This window comes from Oryctolagus cuniculus, chromosome 10 (genome assembly GCF_964237555.1).
Source record: "Oryctolagus cuniculus chromosome 10, mOryCun1.1, whole genome shotgun sequence".
NCBI classification, from domain to species: Eukaryota; Metazoa; Chordata; class Mammalia; order Lagomorpha; family Leporidae; genus Oryctolagus; species Oryctolagus cuniculus.
This window is the reverse complement of record NC_091441.1, coordinates 121110662-121131596: the sequence shown is the minus strand read 5'-3', so window position 1 is coordinate 121131596 and position 20935 is coordinate 121110662. Positions and strand designations below refer to the sequence as shown.

The 20935-nt window shown below is 52.3% G+C and overlaps 1 protein-coding gene across 11 annotated transcripts in view; it reads left to right on the top strand.

Moving 5' to 3' along the window:
* The window catches only part of ITPR1 (inositol 1,4,5-trisphosphate receptor type 1), a 299108-nt gene that overhangs the window by 95525 nt on the left and 182648 nt on the right, over positions 1–20935 (top strand). The window contains exon 1 of one of the 11 annotated variants that reach the window (XM_070050020.1): positions 19199–19223. The exons of the other annotated variants lie outside the window; for them this stretch is intronic. Coding sequence (XP_069906121.1) covers positions 19214–19223 — 10 coding nt within the window. The 5' untranslated portion in view covers positions 19199–19213. Of the gene's footprint in view, positions 1–19198; positions 19224–20935 lie in introns of those variants that run through there. 11 annotated transcript variants of the gene reach the window in all.

The window sequence follows — 20935 nt, the reverse complement described above, 5'->3', positions numbered from 1 at the left end:
CCTACACATAAGACATGTCTCCTTTACTGCAGTTCTCAGGTGCAGACCCATCACTGACAAAGTTCCTGTTGAGGATATGGGATCCTGGAGAGGATGACACTTTGTTTACCATCACAGACCTGGTGGCAAAGGAACTGCTCTTGGATCAGAACCTGTGTTCATAGCCTCAAGTTTGCTGTTGCAAGTTAGCAACCCAGAGGCTAATTCTCGTGCACTCTTGTTTTTTATTGTTTAACCTACATTGTGTTTTACACTTAAACCTTATGAGATTTTATACTTGAAAAATTAGTTCTGACTTTTTGGGGGAAAGATTTGGAAGTTGTAACCACCCTGAGTTAGGTTCCCAGAGGGCAGCTGGCTGACCTCCGCCCTCCTGTGAGCTGCACCTTCAGTGCCTCGAGTAACCATTGTGGACCATTGTGTGTGTGATGCTGCGGCTGAGTCATGGCAGTGGGGGACAAGAGAAGCCACTGATCCCAGAGTGACGGTTGTGGACTCAGATTGACTGAAGCCTTCACTTAGGCAGTGGTGACATTTTTACAGCAGGGGTCCTTGGGCTTTTAGCCTTGACTTCTCTGCCCCTGGATCAAGACAGACCTGCTCTCCGCGAGTCAGTCCTGCTGAGACGAGATCTTTGAGTGCCACTGTGCACTGTTGCAGGGCGGTGGATGTGGTTGTTTTGTGTATGTATTTTAATAGCTTTATTGATGTGTAATTGCATATAATAAAGTCCACCTTTTAGAAGTGTACAGTTTGATAAGTTCTGACGTACGTGCACGTCTGTGATACCAACACCACAGTCAAGACAAGCAAGTTCTCTGTTGCCCACAGCAGCCTCTGCCTGCCCCTAGTGATACCCCTGCTTCCTGCTTCCTGCCCCATCACCATAGATGGGTTTGCATTTCTTAGGACTGTGTACACAGCTGGAGCCCTCCAGCCTGTGCTCTGTCCTTTGACCTCTCAGTGTAACCTGTCCATGTGCGTCGCTGCAGTTCTGTGTGTCAGTGTTCTGGTCTTGTTTTCAGTGCTGTGCACTGTTGCATTGTATACTGCAGTTTCCACTCAAGGTAGATATCGGTGCACTGTGTCTTCTGGTTTCTAGTTCCCACATCCCCAAATTCCTTGGTGGGGTGGAGTTGGTGTTAGGATTTCTAAGGGTTAAGTTGATTCCATGGTTCTAAGGCAGTACCAACCCCAGGGCTTTTTTTTTTTCTTTTCAAGGTTTATTATTTGAAAAGCAGAGGGAGGGAGGGAAGAAGGGAGAGAGATCAGTCTTCCATCTGCTTTATTCTTGAATTGCCCACAATAGCCATGGCTGGCTTTGCCTGAATGCAGGAGCCAGGAACTCCATCCAGGTCTCCCATGTGGGTGGCATGGGACCAGGTCCTGGGGCCATCATCTGCTGCTTCCCTAGGTGTGCTAGTAGGAAGCTGGATTGGAATCCGAGTATCCAGGACTCAAACCAGCGCCCTGATAGGGGATGCCAGCATCACAAGCAAGAACTTACCTGCTGTGCCACAACACTGGCCCTGACCCCCAGGCTTTCTGCCGGGTGGCCTTTCAGTTTGAAGGTCTGTGGGCTGCAGCTCAGAAGCACACTGTCCCCTGGGACCTTCCTGTTTTGCACTTGTGGTAAGAGTTTAAGTAGCCTCAGTCTTGAGCTTCTAAGCTGAGAACACTTTGCTGGCATTTATCAAGTGTATGTGAATGTTTATGTGTCTGCGGGCCGTCTCACACTTGTGGTGTGGAGATGATGGTGTGAAGGGAGGCGTTCTGGGAACGGCAAGTTCATGATGTAGACATATTCCTTGGAAGAGGTCAGGATTGTGTCATTGGAGCTGACTTCGTGGCTGTCCCTCCGAGGGGGGCCTGCTCTTGGAGAGCAGTTCCTGCAGTCACCGGGAACCGTCACAGCACAGGGATGGAGAAGGAGAAGTGTGAGCACAGCTCATGAACCACTTGGTGATTTCATGGCCTTCCGAGAAGTTCATTCGGTGTTACAGATTGCATTTATTCCTGGAAGATAACTTGGTCCAAGCTAACCTCACCAAATATGGTGCCGCATCCATCGCCTGAGCGCCATCGGTGGAGGAGAAGAGAGGATGGGGCCGTTGTCTCACACCGGCCTCTGTCCCCAGGGTGCTTCTGGAAGACATTTCCTCCTGCACCTGACAAGCTGGGTTTTCAGTCCTGGGCACTGCCCCTCACGTTCACGTACGTCGTAGTGCATCCTTGATGGCAGTTTTGTTTGTGCGTGCTTTAACTTTCGGAGAGACTATGCTCATTTTACGTTTTTAATAAAGTGTTTATTTTTACTTGTAGGAGTTCTTAGTTCCTGTAATTTTAAAAACTAAGTGATCAAGAAATCATTTTTTTCTCTTGGTGGTGACTGGGTATGAGGAGGGTTTGGGTATTAAGAGAAGAAGAAAACCCTTAACTTAAGGTCAGTGTTTGTCAGCACAGGTTCTTCTTCTTTTTTTTTTTTTGACAGGCAGAGTGGACAGTGAGAGAGAGAGACAGAGAGAAAGGTCTTCCTTTGCCGTTGGTTCACCCTCCAATGGCCGCCGCGGCCGGCGCACCGCGCTGATCCGATGGCAGGAGCCAGGAGCCAGGTGCTTCTCCTGGTCTCCCATGGGGTGCAGGGCCCAAGCACCTGGGCATCCTCCACTGCACTCCCTGGCCACAGCAGAGAGCTGGCCTGGAAGAGGGGCAACCGGGACAGAATCCGGCGCCCCAACCGGGACTAGAACCCGGTGTGCCGGCGCCGCTAGGCGGAGGATTAGCCTAGTGAGCCGCGGCGCCGGCCATGTCAGCACAGGTTCTAAAACCACCAGGTGGGGACTAATGCTGTCTTCATACATGATCCGGGACGTGTGGGTTTCTTCAAGTCAGAGAATGGAACTGGATATTGGTCTTGTACTGTGCACAGGTGTTCACTTAAGGTGGATCAGATGTTAAATAGGAGTTGATTTCCTTCTAGAAGAAGATAGGTGTAGATCTCCATGGCCTTGGGTTAAGGGGTGTTTCTCGATATGAGACAAAAGTGTGTAACAAAAGATGGATCAGGTAGATGGTGCTTGATCAAAAATCAAGCATCTGTGCTCGAAAGGCTCCCGGCAAGAGAGTGAAGAGACGGCCCCCGGGGACGGAGAAGTATGTGCACGCCACTTCTTGCTGTCACACCAGTGTCCAGGATATATGCAGAACTCTCACAGTTCAGCCGCCAGAGACAGATAACGAAGTTGAATAGCAGACAAGACCCTGAGGAGACATTTCTCCAGAGGCAAGTGGCCAGAGGTGCAGGAGGAGATGCTCGGGATCGTCGGTCATCTCCGGGGAACGGGACCCTGCAGCGAGAAGTCGCCAGGGCGACCCGGTCAGAAAGAGGCACAAGGAGTGTTGGGGACACCCAGACGTCGGGGCCCTCAGCCATCGCTGCTGGCATTTTGTGAAGTGACGGATCCGTGTTGTATGGCATTCTGGCTGTTCCTCAGAGCTTACACTTATAATTACCTAATGACTCCTAGGTGTGTACCACAGAGAATTAAAAACACAAATCTACAAAAACGCACAGGCGTTTTTAGCAGCATTGTTGATAAGAGCTAAAAAGCAGCCACAGCTGAAATGTCCATGACCTGATTGACGGGTACGTCGATGCAGTAGTGTGGACATGCAGTGGAGTATCATCCAGCCAGAAAAAGGAGCATAGTGTAGACACAGGATGTGGCAGGGATGAACCTTACAGACGTGCTTGGTGAAGGAAGCGTGTTGTAGAAGGCTCGATATGTTAGGACCCTGTTTGGGTGAAGTGCCCAGCACCAGAGACAGAAAGTAGACTACTGGATGCCAGCCAGTAAGCGAGGGGTAAGTGAGGAGCCAGTGTTAACGGATGTAGGATGTCTTTTTAGGGCAATACAAATGTTCTGGGATTAGTTAGTTAGGTGAGGGCTGTCCCAGCTCTGTGAATTTTCTAGAAACTGCTGTGTTGCATGCTCTCAAAGGGTGAATATTGTTGAATGTGAGTGAAACCTCACCTTGAAAAATGACTACATGGAGAAAATAGGCATGGATGCTGATCAGACATAACATGTGCATGAAAAACTGATCAAGTCATAAAACATCAACTTGTTTTTTTAAAAACAAGTGAAGGGGCCGGTGCTGTGGTGTAGTTGGTAAGGCCACCACCTGCAGCGCCGGCGTCCCATATGGGTACCAGTTCGATTCCTGGCTGCTGCACTTCGGATCCAGCTCTCTGCAATGGCCTGGGAAAACAATACAAGATAACCCAAGTCCTTGGGTCCCTGCACCTGCGTGGGAGACTGGGGAGAAGCTCCTGGCTTCGGATCAGCACAGCTCCGGCTGTTGCAGCCATCTGGGGGAGTGAACCAGTAAATGGATGGCCTCTCTGCCTCTGCCTCTGCTTCTGCCTCTCTGTAACTGTGCCATTCAAATAAAAAAATTAATTTTTTTTTTTAAAAGATGAAGAGGAAAGAGGGCATTATCTGCTGTTGAGATGATGGCTTTCCAGTGTGTCTGAAGACTGGTTCTGAGGTTACTGAAGCCGGGTGACAGGCAGGCCCCAGGGACCCAGAGCCCTCTCCTCCCCACATGCTCTGCTCCCTCCAGGTGGGATCAGAAAGCCAAGTTGGGTGCTTAGGGGTGGGGCAGGCCTGCTGAAGGTGTAAGGCAGCAAGGGAACGGGGGGGGAGTGGAGTAATCCTGGGGCTGACCCTCCTGGTTCCTGAGTTGGTGCTGTTGGCATCAGTTGCTGTTATCAAAGGTGACAATTCTCGCCTGGGGCTGGTGTCGTGGCACAGCAGGTGAAGCCGCTGCTTACCACGCTGGCATTCCACATCAGAGTGCTGCTTTGAGTTCTGGCTGCTCAGCTTCAGATCCTTTCCCTGCCAAGATGTGCGGGGAGACAGCAGATGACGGCTCAAGTAGTTGAGTCCCTTCCCCTGCATGGGAGACCCAGATGGAGTCCCTGGCTCCTGGCTTCAGCCCAGGACTAGACCTGGGTGTTGTGGACATTTGGAGAGTGACCCAGTAAGTGGAAGATCTCACTCTGTCCCCCTGCCCCAACTCTGCCTTATAAATAAATAAATAATCTTGAAAAGAAAACCCATTGCCCATTGACTAAGTTTTGTAGCGCCCTGGGAGGACACACATGTTTTCTGATTCTATCCCATGAGTGCTGAGTGGTTGACACCCATGCTGGGGACCAGTGGAAGGCAGGATAGAATAGAGGCCATCTGGAGGGCTGGAAGGGGAGTGCTGACCCCTGTGGGGTAAGGAGAGGCCAGGCGCATTCTCCCTGGGGAGCTGAACTGTGAGGTGCGCCCGAAGTGCAGCGCATGAAGACGCCCTGTGTGGGAAAGGGCGTGAGCGGTGATGCTGGTGGAGGCGGGGAGAAGCCCGGGTAGGGCCTGCAGCAGTGCTCTGGGGTGCGGTTCCGAGAGAGCTGATGTGCACTCGCAGTGACTGCAGTGAGCCGCCTTGAGAGGACACTGCCAGAGTGAAACTGCAGAGGACATGAGGGCCACCCGTGGCATCTGAACATTCCCGTTTCCAGCTTTTTGAGGCGGGTGCCCCAGGACTCGGGGATTCACCCTGGCTGCTGGCAGGGACTGAGCCTTTCCCAGAGTCACGGCTCCCAGCGGCCCTGCATGGGGAGCCTCAGCGTCACCCGGAACGTGTTTGACGTGCACTGCACTATCTGCTCCTCCAGCCCTCCTGAGTCAGGGTCTGCAGTGAACAGGATCCCTCGATGATAAGTCTGCGGGCCGTGGTTTCCTTCAGATCTGTGTTTTTCAGTGTGGCTGGAGCTACTTGCATTAGAATCAAGGGGAGAACTTGTGGGGGAAAAAAGGATTTTGAGGCCCACCCCTCCTCACTGTGTGGTTGCTGCACTGCCTGGAGCAGGATCCTGGCGGAGTGCTCTGCCTTGAAATCAGCGAGGCGTGGAGTAAGCACTGTCCAGACCGCTCAGTCTCCAAGGGCGTGGCCGGAACACTGTCACTTCCAGGCCTTCCCACGTGAGGGTGCGGAGCAGCCAGGGTTGGGAATCACAAGCCAACAGGATTTTAAGATTTTGAGAAAGGGAATTCCAGCCTCAAGTAGAGTCGCAGGTGCTGCACTCTCCACCGAGCTGAGCGGGAGTGCTCTGCGCTCTGTCTCGCTGACCGCCCCTGCTGTCCCTTGGCTAACTTTGCGGAGCTGGTGTCGCGCAGGAGGGGCAGGGGGCTTAATCTTGTGGTTCTGATGGGTGTCCTTTGGTAGAATCTGGAAATAGTTTGTTACTTTGGGGAGTGGGGTGCAACTGACAATGTACAGGCCACTCTCCAGCAGAGAATTAAAGGAGGGCCCAGATGGTAGGGGTGGCATAGGGAAACCAGCTAATCATCTGTCTTGTGGATTGATGGCTCATATTTAAAAAAAATTCATATATTTGAAAGGCAGAGAAAGAGTGAGAGATATTCCATTGGCTAGTTCGCTCTCCAATGGCCACAACAGTCAAGCCAGGAGCCAGTAACTGCCTGCCTGTCTCCCACAAGAGTGCAGGGACCTAAGCACTTGGAGTCCTGGGCTGCTTTGTCAGGCCATTAGCAGGGAGCTTGATTGGAAATGGAGCAGCCATGGCCGGTGCCACAGCTCAATAGGTTAATCCTCTGCCTGCGGCTCCGGCACCCCGGGTTCTAGTCCCTGTCGGGGCGCCGGATTCTGTCCCGGTTGCTCCTCTTCCAGTCCATCTCTCTGCTGTGGCCTGGGAAGGCAGTGGAGGATGGCCCAAGTGCTTGGACCCTGCATCCGCATGGGAGACCAGGAGAAGCACCTGGCTCCTGCCTTCGGATCAGCGTGGTGCGCCGGCCGTAGCAGCCATTGGGGGGTGAACCAATGGCAAAGGAAGACCTTTCTCTCTGTCTCTCTCTCTCACTGTCTAACTCTGCCTGTCAAAAAAAAAAAAAAAAAAAAAAAAAAAAAAAAAAAAAAAAAGGAGCAGCCAGGACTCACCAGTGGCGCTTACATAGGGATGCCTGTGTTGCGAGTGCAGCTTAAGCCCACTGCGCCACAACACTGGCGCCTGGTTGGAGCCATTTGGCAGGTGTTTTCCTGAGGGTCTCTGCTGTCAGAAGCTACTGTTTGGGGTGGGAGTGTGTGGTATCTTTGGGGTGGGTATTCTGCGGCAGGTCAAAATCTTGGAAGTCATTGTTCTTGGCAGACACTTGGACTTGACAGTGCTGTTTGGTGGTAGGTGTTGGCCAGAGTAAAAATAAAGTGTAAGCAAAGGAGACGTAGTGCGTGAAACAAATCGTGGAGCTGAGTTCTGTGTACAAGAGGTGCGCATAGGTGGCGTCCTGTGAATCCTGAAGGGGTGGTTCCTTCCTGCTGGGCTGCTCTGAGGAGCGAGGGCCCCCTTGGAAGGAGCCTGTTCCTGAGGGTGTGCCTCTGTGCGGGAAGGTCACGGTCTGTGACAGAGCACACAGCCACTCTTGGGGGGGTGGGAGGACCACGGTGGGCGTGGCTGAGTCACCATGTCCTCAGTGCGAGTAAGCAGGATGAACAGGCTCCCTGGGGTTCTCAGCTGTGCATATGTAAGGGGTCCAGGTCAGCAGGGACAGCTGACTTGGTGGTCTTGCAGTGGCAGCCCAGTAGGGGATGGAGAGGCAGCAGGGGCGTCCTGGCTGTTCCTGCTTGGGAGCGCGTCAGAGACCTGGGCCGCTGCACAGAAGAGCAAATGAAGTCTGGGGCTGCTGTGCCACTGTAAAGCAGCCGGTTTCTCAGTCCCTCTGGCTGCCTGACCATTGGCTTGCCCAGGCTGAGGTCAGGAGCCAGCTGTGCCTGCCCCTTCCTCCCTCCCTGTGGAAGGCTGCCTGTGCCTCTGCTGCAGTGCCCCAGGTTCCCTGTTGACTCTGCTGTGTGCAGCAGGACCTCGGGGCTGCCAGGCGGCCCTGACTTTGTACCTGCAGTACACAGGCATGTGCTGAAGTTGTCTTGGGATCAGCTGCTTTTCCTCTGTGTGGTGGGAGTATTTGGGGGGATGGAAAGAGAATTTTCCAGGAGAGGATTGGGATGGTCAGCCCAGTGGCTCATGGACACGTGTGTTCACACCAGCAGGCCCCCGATTACTTTTCTGTAGGTGTGCTGTGTTCATCCAGGGCCCCGGGACTGAGCATGCTGGAGCCCCCTGTGCCTTCAACTCTGAGAGGTGTTGAGGTCGGGACCCCGAACAGCAGGGTGTGAGCCTGAAGCCCACGTTGCTTGCTGTTCACAGGGTCCAGCATGCTCTCTATTTTTTTGGTGAGCTGTGTGGGTTGAATTTCGTACTTGACAGCACCTACAGCTGTGACCCCCTTTCTAAAACATCTTGGTTTTCAGCTGGATTGGAGACTTGGGCCAGTTTACATATAGAGGGGTGCCCCTCCCTTTTTCCCTCCCTTTATTCCTAAATTACAAGTAAAGAAAGACAACATTGCCTTGAATTGTATGGGTACTTGTTTTTTTGTTCAATTTTTGTGAGAATTTTGTACTTGAAAATAAATTTATTGTAGGTGTGTGTTTTTTTTTTTTTTTTTTTTTTTAAGATTTATTTATTTATTTGAAAGAGTTACAGGGAGTCAGGGGGAGAGGGGTCTTCCATCCACTGGTTCTCTCCCCGGATGGCCTCAACAGCCGGAGTTGTGCCAATTCAAAGCCAGGAGTCAGAAGCTTCTTCTGGGTTTCCCACATGGGTGCAGGAGCCCAAGGATTTGGGCCATCTTGTACTGCTTTCCCAGGCCATAGCAGAGAGCTGGATTGGAAGTGGAGCAGCTGGGACTTGAACCGTCGTCCATATGGGATGGCGGCACTGCAGACAGTGGCTTTACCTGCTGCGCCACGGTACTTGCCCCTGTGGGTGCGTTTTGAAACTTGGTGTTATACAAAAAGTGAAGGCTGTGTGTATTTAAAACAAGAAGTGTGTGGTCAGTGTGCAGGTGTCCAGCACCTGCTGTTGGCGGTTCCCTGCTCACAGCCAGTGGTGTTCTGACCCCACGTTCCTCCTCCTGGTTATTGTGGCACGGGTATCATGTGCCAGCAGTTTTGTCTTTCGACTGCTGACAGTGTGGAAGCTGTTCGCTTGGACCAGGGAGCTGGGGGCAACCCTCCCATGTCCTAGACATGAGGCTTTAGGCCCAGCAGACCCATGGGCTGGGTGTCCTGGGGCCATGCCTTTCCTCTTCTCTGTGATAAACAATGTCCCAAAGCCCCAAATCTGAGAATACAAAGTGTGTGTTTCCCAGCAGTGCAAACCAACCAAGGGAGACCTATTTTCCCACTATCAGCAATATCACCCTCCTTTTTGTGAGAGTGTGAATAGTGTTTTACTACTTCATTTCACATACAAGGATACTAGAAAAGGTTGGTGGAAAAATGGAATAAAGCTAAATTTATTTTGGTGTGAAAACGTTGAAATCCACCTATAGGTTTTTCATAACACACATTTCCCATGAGCATTTTGAAGATCCCTCATTCGTATAGATTTTTTTTTCTTTTTAAAGCTTTATTTATTTGAAAGGCAGAGTTAGAGAGGCAGAGAGAGAGAGAGGTCGGTCTTCCATCTACTTGTTTACTCCCAGATGGCCTCAATGGCCAGAGCTGCGCCGATCCGAAGCCAGGAGCCAGGAGCTTCTTCCAGGTCTCCCACGCAGGTGTAGGGTCCCAAGGACTTGGGCCATCTTAAACTACTTTCCCAGGCCATAGCAGAGAGCTGGATTGGAAGTGGAACAGCCGGGACTTGAACCGTAACGCATATGGGTTGTTGGCATTGTAGATGGTGGCTTTACCCGCTGTGCCACAACACCCACTCCCTATATGGAATTCAACGTCATTTGCACCAACATAAACTTAATTTAAATTCCACACTCAACAGACTTTGTGTAGTGCCCGTGTGTATGTGTGTGTGTGTGTGTGTTCATTCCTCTCTGCATGTTGGTATGTCAGTGTCCGCATGTCTCACACATGAGGCATGATGGGAATTCTTCAGGCAGAGACTCCCACATGGCCCCCACGCAGGTGGAGACAAGCAGCGCTCCCCGCAGCCAGTGCTGCCTCCCCGCAGTGGACACTGCTGTTGCGGCCCTGTCATTGTTGATGTTGCCTGTTCTTGAGCTTGGGGTGAATGGGTCCAGTCCATGTGGTGAACAGCCTCTTTCTGCTTGGGGGTGTTTGCCCTGAGCGATGTCTGTGAAGTCCGTCTGAGCTGCCTGGTGTACAGTGACTTGGTGATTACAGCAGCCCCTGGCGTGGCCGTGTGGCCCAAGCGTGCCATTGGTTTGGCCCTCCCTGCTGCCCTCAGAGCTGGAATTGATTGAGTGTTCACTTTGGGCCCGGAGCTTTTTGAAAGGGTTTGAGCGAAGTAGTTCATTGACTGTTTTATTTATTTATTTATTTTTAATTTTTTTTTTTTGACAGAGTGGACAGTGAGAGAGAGAGAGACAGAGAAAGGTCTTCCTTTGCCGTTGGTTCACCCTCCAATGGCTGCCATCGCGCAGATCCTAAGCCAGGAGCCAGGTGCTTCTCCTGGTCTCCCATGCAGGTGCAGGGCCCAAGGACTTGGGCCATCCTCCACTGCACTCCTGGGTCACAGCAGAGAGCTGGACTGGAAGAGGGGCAACCAGGACAGGATCCGGCGCCCCGACCGGGACTAGAACCCGGTGTGCTGGTGCCGCAGGCAGATTAGCCTAGTGAGCCGCGGCGCCGGCCTCATTGACTGTTTTAAAAACTACCTTGGGGGAAAGCCATTGTGGTCATGCCTTTGTTGGAAGCAGGAGACAGAAACAGAGCACTCAGGTAGTTCTCCCACAGCTACGCAGCTGCCTGGGGGCAAGCTGGTCTGTAAACACAGCGGCCATGTTGCAGGCCCCAGTTCCCTTGAGCACATGGGGTTGGCCTTTGCTGTGACCTGTGACCCTGAGCATGAACTTCTGCGTATGCCATTCCCACTGCTATTGACACTGGGACAAGGCTGCTCATCCAGGCAGGGGTGGAACAAGGCAGTGAGTGTGTTCCCAGATGCCCTGGCTCCTAGGTTTTCTACACTCTCTTTGGCATCAGTTTCTACTGCCAGTGGAGAGTTGTTTGTTGAAGCTGTGGGTCAGCAGGCTGCAGACAGCTAAAACTGATGGACTAAGGCCTAGGGGTGCTGTTGAGATGCAGCGGGTTAAGCCACTGCCTGGGATGCCAGCATCCTGTAGCAGAATCCTGGCTGCTCTGCTTCTGATCCAGCTCCCTGCTGATGTGCCTGGGAAAGCAGTGGAAGGTGGCCCAGCTTTATTTGGAATCCTGCCGCCCATGTGGAGAATCTGGATGGTTTTCCGGGCTCCTGGCTTCTGCCTGGCCCAGGCCTGGCCACTGTGGACATTAAGAGAGTGAAACAACAGATGGAAGGTCTCTCTAGCTCCTCCCACCCCCCCATCCCCGCTCTCTTTTTAAAGATGTATTTATTATTTTAAAATAAGAGAGGGAGACATGTGTATACATACACACACACACACACACACACACAGAGACAGAGAGAATGAGAATTTTCCATCCCCAAGTTGCCCCAATGGTCAGGGTTGAGCCAGCCCTAAAGCCAGGGACCAGGAGCTTCATCCAGGTCTCCCCCATGGGTGGCAGGAACCCAAGCACTTGGGCCATCTTGTGCTGCTTTTCCCAGTCCATTAGCAGGGAGCTGGATCAGAAGTGAAGCATCAGGATATGAACTGACAGCCCATATGTGATGCCGGTGTTGCAGGAGGCGGCTTTACCCACTAAGCCACAACTCTGTCCCCCGGCTTCTGTTGCTCTGCCTTTGAATAAATAAACAAATGAAAAAATAAACCTCAAAGGAAACTGCTGACAGATGTTGGCTGGGTCACAGAATCAGCAGAGGGGGATGTAGGGACACGGCTGAGCTCAAGCTTCAGAGCCATTTGCAAGGATGCTGCCTGCCTCTCAGGGCCTCCCCCTGTTAAGGGTGCTGTCCACCTTGCTCCTGGACATTCAGCCCAGCTGCCGCAGAAGGCTCTTCCTGACCTGTCTCTGTAGGGTCTCTCCAGGCAGGGCCAGGGCAGAGCCTGGGATTATCCAGGCAGGCACTGTCTGTGCCCTGGCCACTGGCCTGGAGGGACTTCCGGTCCCTGTGTCTTCCACAGTCGCAAGGGGCCTGGCCTTCCCAGCTGAGGTACCTCTGCCTTGCTTGGGTCAAGCTGATCCACGTTCAGTGATGCTTGCAGGTTGAGGATTAAGAACATGACTGCCCCAGCTGGAGGAAATTCTGAGAGAAGTTTCTCTTCACTTGCCAGCTGCCCGGCTGATGGGCTGGGGAGTGGGGTGCCACAGGCGGGACAGATGAGGAAAGCGGTGGCAGCCTGCGTTTGCCTGTCTGAGGTGTGTGTGGGGCAGTGGTACCATATCCTTTGTCTACGAGTAGCAATGTCTGTGTTTTCTGCAGACAGGGAACAGGAGGTATCTTTGGCAGCCCCCCTTGGAAGATGTCCCTTGTGGCTTGGAAGGGGGACTCAGTGGGCAGCAGATACGGGCAGCTGGGATTAAACGTGAGCGTGTTTCTTCCTAATAAGAGCTGTTCAAGCTTTCTTCCCCCTTCCATGTCCTGACCTTGCCTCCTTGGCCCCGTAGTGACCGAACGCACTGGGGACAGAGGCTGAGATGCGGCCGGTGAGCCCTGTCCTCCCGAGGCTCGTGGTCTCCTGAGTTTGTGCCAGGGTCATTCTTAGGGGGTTATCTTATTACCTCCATCCCTGTTGCAGAACTCCCCATAGATCTTAACCACCTTGGTGGGGAAGGAACAGTCCCCCTTTCCTACGTTGATGATCTTTCTGCTTTCATCATATTCTGTTGCCTTTGACCATTTTTTTTAAACAAAAAATTATTCATTTTGTTTATTTGAAACAGGGAGAAGGACAGAGATTTCCATCTGTTACTTATTCCCCAAATACCTGCAATAGCCAGGCCTGGGTCAGTTCGAAGACAGGACCCCAGAACTCCATCTGGGTCTTTACATGGGTGACAGATACCTGAGTACTTGAGCCATCACCTGCTGCTTCCCAGGGTGTGCATCAGTAGGGGGGTTGAATTAGGAACAGAATTGGTAGTCAAACCCAGACGCTCCCACATGGGATTACAGGCGTCCCAGGTGGTGACTTAACCACTGCACCCGGTGCCTATCCCCTATCCTCCATTGGTTCACCCCTAAATGGCCGCTACGGCAGGTGCGCTGCACCAATCCGAAGCCAGGAGCCAGGTGCTTCCTCCTGGTCTCCCGTGCAGGTACAGGGTCCAAGCACTTGGGCCATCCTCCACTGCCTTCCCAGGCCACAGCAGAGAGATGGACTGGAAAGGGGGCAACTGGGATAGAATCTAGCACCCCAACCAGGACTAGAACCTGGGGTGCCGGCGCCGCAGGCGGAGGATTAGCCAAGTGAGCCATGGCGCCGGCCTCCTGTTGTCCTTTTCTAAACAGGCAAGTTGTGAATGACCAGATGTAGAGCAAGTGCACCTCCTCCTTGCGCTGTTCCTGGACCATCCTGCTTGTGGTGCGTGTGAGGGTTGCTTTGCAGCCTGTGCCCACTGGGGGATGCTGGGTTGTCCATCACAGGCTGTGAGTGTGAGTGTGCACTTAGTTGGACTCTTGCTGGTTGCCTCATCGTGACTGCCAGCCTGTGTACAGAGAGCTTTGTGTCTCCAGTTGTACTGGGCAGGGTCCTGTCTAGGTCTCAGTCCATTTGGGCGACTCTCAGGATGCTCCAGACTGGATAATGTACAATGAACAGAAATGTCTTTCATGGCTCTGGAGGCTGGGAGTCCAGGGTCAAAGCGTCAGTGTCCGGTGTCTGATAAGGTGCTGGCTGTCTGTTCCCTGGATGGTGCCTTGAACCTCTGCGTCTTCTGGAGGGTAGGGGCACAGCGCTGTGTCCTCAGGGGACAGAAGAGCCCTTTGGACCATTTGAAACCCACCTGGGGTTGTGCAGCCCTGAAGGCCCCAAGGCCCTGCCTCCCAGCAGCATTAGATTGGCTGTTAGGTTTTGACCCGAGTTTTGGGAGGCAGACATTCACACCGTAGCATCTGGCTTCTGCCGTCATCAGCCTGTGCTCACAGAGTGGGCTCTGAACAGCAAGTGCGTAGCTGCTATGGACCGGGGTTGAGCTGAGGGATGTGAACACTGGCACTGATTCCTGCTCATCTTTAAAGAGTGAAGTGTGGGGTCCAGGGCCGTGGGGAGTAACGGCCTCACCTGTCTAGGGCGTCTTTGGGATCCAATGGAGAGATCCTGGAACTGAGCAGAGATGTGCATGTCCTCAGGGCCACAGTATTCTGTGCTTGAAGACGGCTCATTTTATGTTCTGTGGATTTCATCTGATACCCAAGCGCTGTCCAGGTCCGTCAAGTACTGATTAAAACACAGCGAAAAGAAACACCTGTGTCGCTCACATCTTCCTGCTCTCCACAGGCAAAAGCACAGATATTTTCTTTATTTTTCCCCCCAAGTTTCCGGATGACACACGTTGGGACGTCTGTAGCCTGACCTGTTTGGAATACCGTCTGTGACTTACTGCTGCTGTTGGTTGTCTCCCTGACCCTGTTGTGTTTTTGACCACGGTAGCGGGTGGCCCTTTCACGAGCATGACTGAGTCTAGCCTCCCTTAAATGCTCACTGTGTTCTTGAGGGGACAAGTGCATGGGCTGTTTCCCTGTGACTCCACCCAGCCCCTCCGTGCCCAACACTCCCCCTCCCATCCTGGCCCTGTGCTGCAGTGTGCAGCAGAGCTGGGACCTGCACGGCGGTGTTGTGGGACTTCCTCGCCCACATCTGTTGGTGACACTGATGACCAGCTCTGAGTGGGACATTGGAGCTGGGCTCGACCTCCTCTTTGATCCCCGGGTGCCTGTTAAACAAAAGCTACCTTCATTTCTGGGGGAATTTAGCTTGCCACAGCTTCCTGATTCGGGCTGGACTCTGCTCTGCTCTCCTAAGTCACTGGGATCAAATGCAGCTCAGAATTCGAGGTTGAGGGTTACTTGGGGTCAGTATTGGGCAGACACCACCCCATGTGTTGAAGCTGCCAGATGGTTAGGGGCTGCTCATGTTGTTCCTGCGCCTGGTCGTGGTAGGAGGGTGGGGGATGCGAGTGCCCCATGAGACGCTTGTGCCCGGGACTCAGTGGGCTCTGACCTGCAGAGTCGTCCTCCAGTTCCAGGGTGCTTCCTCATTTTTCTCTTGGGTGATTTCTACACATTCAGTTTCTTGTTCAGAATCCTACTTAACAGGTGGGTTGACCTGTTAACTCCCTTCCTTTAGAATCTTCTTTCTGCCTCCTGTTTTCCTCTCCATCCCTTTCTTTCCTGTTTTTTTTTTTTTTTTCCCCATGATTTTTGCTTTCTAGGAACGTGTTTCAGATTTCTACGGCATTTTGCAGTTTTTGTCACGGTGTCTCAGATTTTTGGGTTCCTCCTTGAGTGTCTTGAGGGCCATTGCTTTTGTTGTTTGTGGCTGTTGTTTATAGTTGTGGTTTGTGACTGTCTTTTCTATTTGTGGTCTGTGAGTATATTTTATAGCTTGTTTGTGGGTCTAGTTTATAGCTGTGTTCTGTGACTAGTTTGTAGTTTGGTTTGTGACTGTAGGTTATAGTGTGGGTTGTGTCTATAGTCTTTAGTTGTGGTTTGTGGCTGTCATTTATAGTTGTGGTCTGTGAGTGTAGTTTATAGTTGTGGTCCATGACTGTAGCTTCTAGTTTGGTTTGTAGCTGTACTTGATTTGATTTGTGCCTGTAGTTTATAGCTGTGGCTTGCGAATGTAGTTTTTAGTTGTGGCGTGTGGTTGTAGTATATGCTGTTGGCTTATGGCTGTAGTTTATAGGTGTGGCTTGTAACTAGTTTATAGCTGTGGCTTGTGGCTGTAGTTTTTAGTGGTGGCTTCTGGTGATGGTTTATAGTGGTGGGTTGTGACTGTAGTTTATAATTGTGTTTTGTGGCTGTGCTTTATAGTGTGGCCAGTCTTGCCTCTGTGAGTGTTGATGACAGGTTTTCCTTTCTTCACCGTTGCCCTGTTCTCTCTTCTCTGGACTCCTAGTCACTCTGCCCAGTGTTCTTTGTCTCTCCTTACAGCTGGAAGGTTGCATCACTCATCCTCTATGCCTGGCCACGTATCCTGATTTCACAGGGAGGCCCCACATATGTACTGGGGGTTCTGGGAACTTGGAGGTGGGCTGCTGCATTGTGAGTGCCACTGTGAAGTGGCCACGTCATAGGCCATGGCACTCATGGGCCTTACCGGAGCCCTTGACATCTTTTCAGGAGGACGTCTAGGTCAGGGGTCAGCAGACATTTCCTGTAAAAGACCAGACAGGAAATAGTTCAGACCTTGCAGTGCCACAGACAGAACTGAGGATGTGACGTGACATGAGGAAGAACGTGCTCCAAAGTGCTTTCTTACCCAGAGTCGTGCTATTTATGGATGCTAGAATTTGAATTTCACGTAATTTTGTGTGTTATAAAATTTGTATTTTTTTCTTAACTATTTGAAAACAGTTGCATAGTTCACAGGCCACTCACAGCTGGCTACAGTCTGCAGACTGGGCTTTGGTGTTTGCTTGGAAGAGGGGAGGCTACTGGGGTGGGACCTGGGCCTCGCACCTGCTGTGTGTGCAGCCGTGTTGAGCCCTGATGGCTGTGTCTGTTCCTCAGTCCTCTGTGCCGTTGTTGTGCCGTCTCCAGCGCGCGGTTGAGGAGGGGGACGGAAGGGTCTGACTTCCTTTCTGTGTAGTTTCTGCCTGTCAGCTGTCTGTTCCAGCCTCCTTAGCTGACTCCTGGCACCCTTGGTGTCTGGCGCCACTGGTTCTGGAGGGTTCCGGGGCTGGGCGTGCACAGTGACTTTCTTCCCTTGGGGTCCTCTGTGCACACGCAGGCACCACTGCCTCTTGCCCTCATCCTTTTCCTGGGAGGAGCAATGCGGGTGGGCTTCATGAGGTTTTTTTTGAAAAGTGGGTAAAGGAAATAGACCGGTTCTCACCCTGCTCAAGCTTTCTGTAGGCTGCCAGGAACAGAGTTTGGAGATTTGTGTGGGGGACAGGGCCCTCCCTGGTAAGAGGACTGGCTGTGCTGTGTTGCAGGCCTCACTTCCTCCAGCGCCTCTCCAGCCACCTGCCTTGCCTTCCACTCCGCCTGCTGTCCCGACCCTGCACTCTTAAATACCTGGCTGTTGGGGTTTCCAGCCTGCTGGTTGACGGACAGCCTCCTCGCTCCTGAGAGGCACCTGAAACAGCCTGGCTGGGCTGAGGTTCTGGCTTTGGCTCCTCGCCCTCGGGCATGCTGGCCCCTCACTGGCATGAAAGCGCCTTAGACGCCTGAGCCGGACCCAGTGCTTCCTACGCCTGGGCCTACGGATCTCCCCACTGCCTCTGGGATGGCTTGGCTGCCGCCTGCCTGTCCAGGACAGCTTCTGCTAGCTTCTCTGGCCACGTCCCATCATTCTTGCTTCTGCCCTTGACCCTCCAGTCCCTGTCCTGTTCTAACATGATCAGTGCATTTTCTGCCGCAGGGCCTCCGTGCTTGCGCCCCCTGCCCAGGAGGCTTCGTGCAGATGTTCACCATGGCTGCTCCTCCTCCCCACCCATCAGTTCCGTGCTCAGAGGTCGTGGTCCTGGAGCGCCCGCCCCATGGCTTGTAGCATGCCAGGTGTTGCACCTCAGTGGCACCGTGTCCATACACGGGAGCCTGCCGACTCCATGCTTTTCGCCTGTGCTGTCAGGCACCTTCTCTGTTGGGCTCCTTTGCCCCCAGCACTGGACTTGCATACCCTGAGCAGCCTCCTCGGTCCCTGCCCGCAGTGGGCCCTTGAGTCAGCAGATGCTGTATCTGCGAGCTGCAAGCTGGGAGTCACGCTAGAGGACCTGCCTGGTGTTACGCCTGGAGTCTGGGGTCTGCATGCCCGGGGAGGGTGGTGTGGTTGGGGGAGGTCTCAGCTGTTCTTGGCCTACTGCTTCCTGACTTTCCGACGACACGGATACCACCAAGGACCTGCTGGTGGCTTTCCTTTCTGCCCGCCTGCTGCCCCAGCTCAGGGTGCTCCAGGCACATTCACGTCTGCTCCGTACCTCTTTGCTCTTAGCTGTATGCTTCAGGTGCTGATGAGGTGTTTACTCCTCTGTGAAGCAGTTGAGCCAGGCCCTGGGTACTGTGTGGATGGTGGGTGTTTGTCTGTGGCTTCTGCTCCCTGCTGTGTGGCTCTTGAAGATTTGAAAGACCCAGGCGCACCCCTCTGTTCGGCTAACTTCTCTTAGGCCAGCTCACTCTGGCAAATGCTGAAGCTTTGGAATATTCCAAAGAAATCTCTTCAAAGCGTAGCAGAGTTGATTCCTCTACAGCCTAAAATAACACCTGTCACATAAGAAATTCTTCTTGGCATTTCTTTGGGAGGAGACAAACCGCACTGTGTGCTGGTGCGCGCGTGCTGGTGTTGCTTCCCCTTGGACACAGTCTGTGTGTTCCGGCTCCTCTGCTTGGCACGGGGCCGGCCCAGTGGAACTTGAGCTTTGCCCTGCCGTGCCCTCTGAGGGGCAAAGGGCAGCACAGACAAACCAAATGACAAATTTTGGAAGTCTCCTTGAACATTACATTTGAATTGCTTAATTCAGTCTCCACTCTGAATCAGTTGCTAGGCAACCAGAAGACAGGGAAGAATCAGCAAGACTAATCTGGTCCTGTTAGTAGCATGTTACCGTGTCTTACATTTGCATTGACAGTTGGTTGCGAGTGCACCACATCCAGCGCAGTGCTCAGCTTTGCCCAGGGAAAGTCCTTGGTATGGAACGCAAAGCCAGGCTGTGGTTGGATTCGCCCAGGGTAACCCACACACACCCCTTGGGTGATGCACGGGCCTCTGCGGCAGTGGCGTCTGCTGTGGCCAGCGTTGCCGTCCGTCTGGTGTTAAGCAAGGTCGTGTGATGAGCTGAGCAGGGTGCTGCCTGCTGCTTCTCAGTCTTCAGCATTGTGGATCCAGCCTGATTGTTCCAAAATGACCGGAAATGAAGTTGTTTTGAAATGAAGCCCATGTAGCTGTCATCCTAGGAAGTCTGTTAAAAAAAAAAACCAGAAAGATAGTTTTACTCTATCTTGTTGTTGATGGAAATTGAAACTGCTGACCCCACTTGGTCCATAAGTAAGGCGTGCTGATGAATGAAACATGGTGAGTGCTTTTCTTGTTTTAAGTCATGTGCATACTTAAGGAAGTCACTGTGGCCCAACCCGTGCAGCACGTCTCGTCCTGTGTTGAGGACAGGACATTGTGTGCTGGCCGAGAGCCTTGTGATCGTGTGTGGTGAGGTACCGTGAGAGGAGAGCCTTGTGATCGTGTGTGGTGAGGTACCGTGAGTGGAGAGCCTTGTGATCGTGTGTGGTGAGGTACCGTGAGTGGAGAGCTCACCCACGTCCAGCAGGCCGAGAAGCTCTGTTTCTCTGTGCTGTCATTGCGTCGCCACTGCTGGACACAGATGGCCACGACCTGGGCCTGTGGCATGACATGTGCAGACCATCCTTGTCTGAACTGGAGTCCTCCCTTGTCTGTTGTTCTCTGAGGACCTGGACAGCGTCTTCCATGTGCAGCAGCAACCACTCTCAGCACGTGGATAAGAGTCTTGTTAAGACAGGTGTCGCTGGTCTTCTATTTCCCTCGAAACCGGCCGGGGCAGGGTAGACGTTTGAGTGATGAAGTTTACCCGAAAGGAAGAAAGTGCCTTTGGTTGCTGCAGTGGACTCTCCTTGGGGTTTTCCCAAGCTGGGTTGAGTTGCTGTGTGCTGTGTGTAGTAGCAACAGTTGATGCTGGCTAGGATGCAGGCAGTCTGAGTTAGAGGAAAATCCTGGTGTTTAACATGTGAGTTTTTCTTACTTTGGGATAGTTACATGGCCAGGATGATAGCCAAGTGTTTACCCATCCAAGGCCTTTTAAGGGAGTCTGCGTACATATTCAGTTGTAGCCCACTCTCTGGGGGCGATTTTCCCAAAAGAGTGCTCACCCCAAGTCTTAATTTTGTGCTACGAATCCTTTCCTTTTGAACACCCTGTCTGCCAAAATGTAAACTCTACAGGGTGTGATATTGAGTTTTTTTTTTTAAGGCTGATTTTATTTATTTAAAAGATAGAGTTTGAGAGAGAGGGAGAGAGGTGGAAATCTTCTATCCTTTGTTTCACTCCCCAGATGGCCACAATGGCTGGAGCTGGGATAGGCCAAAGCCAGGAACCTGGAGTTTCTTCCAGGTCTCCCACAAGGGTGCAGGGACCCAAGTGCTTGGGCCGTCTTCCACTGCATTTCCCAGGCACATAAGCAAGGAGCTGGATTGGAAGTGGAGCAGCCAGGACTGAACCCAGCGCCCGTATGGGATGCCAGCACTGGACGTGACAGCTTACCCTGTTAGGCCATAGTGCTGTCCCCAAGAGCAATTACTTCTAATCTGCTTTGATGACATAGCCCTCTCCAAAGATACTGTGTGCATGCACTACCCTCTTGACATTCTCTGTGCACTGTAAAACAAGCAGGAAAACAAAAATTCTTGAAGGAGGTGAGAATGCGATGGTCATGGCCCCTGGGAATGGTGACTTCGTAGCATCATTAGTGCCTGAGATCAGGGGGCTGCCTTAGGGTAAGGTTCATTGTCAAAGACAACATTCTAAATGTTTTTTTTTTTTTTTTTTTTTTAATATGTTTTTAAACGTTGGGGTGCCTGTTTCTGGATCTGATTAGATCATTGTTTTTAAGTGTTAGTATGGTGCTTCCATGTTCTGGTTCACGTCCCAAATGGCTACAAGAGTTGGAGCTAGGCCAGTCCAAAACCAGGAGCTTCTAGGTCTCCCGCTTGGGTGCAGGGCCCAAGAACCTGCTTTCTCAGGGACATCGTCACGGA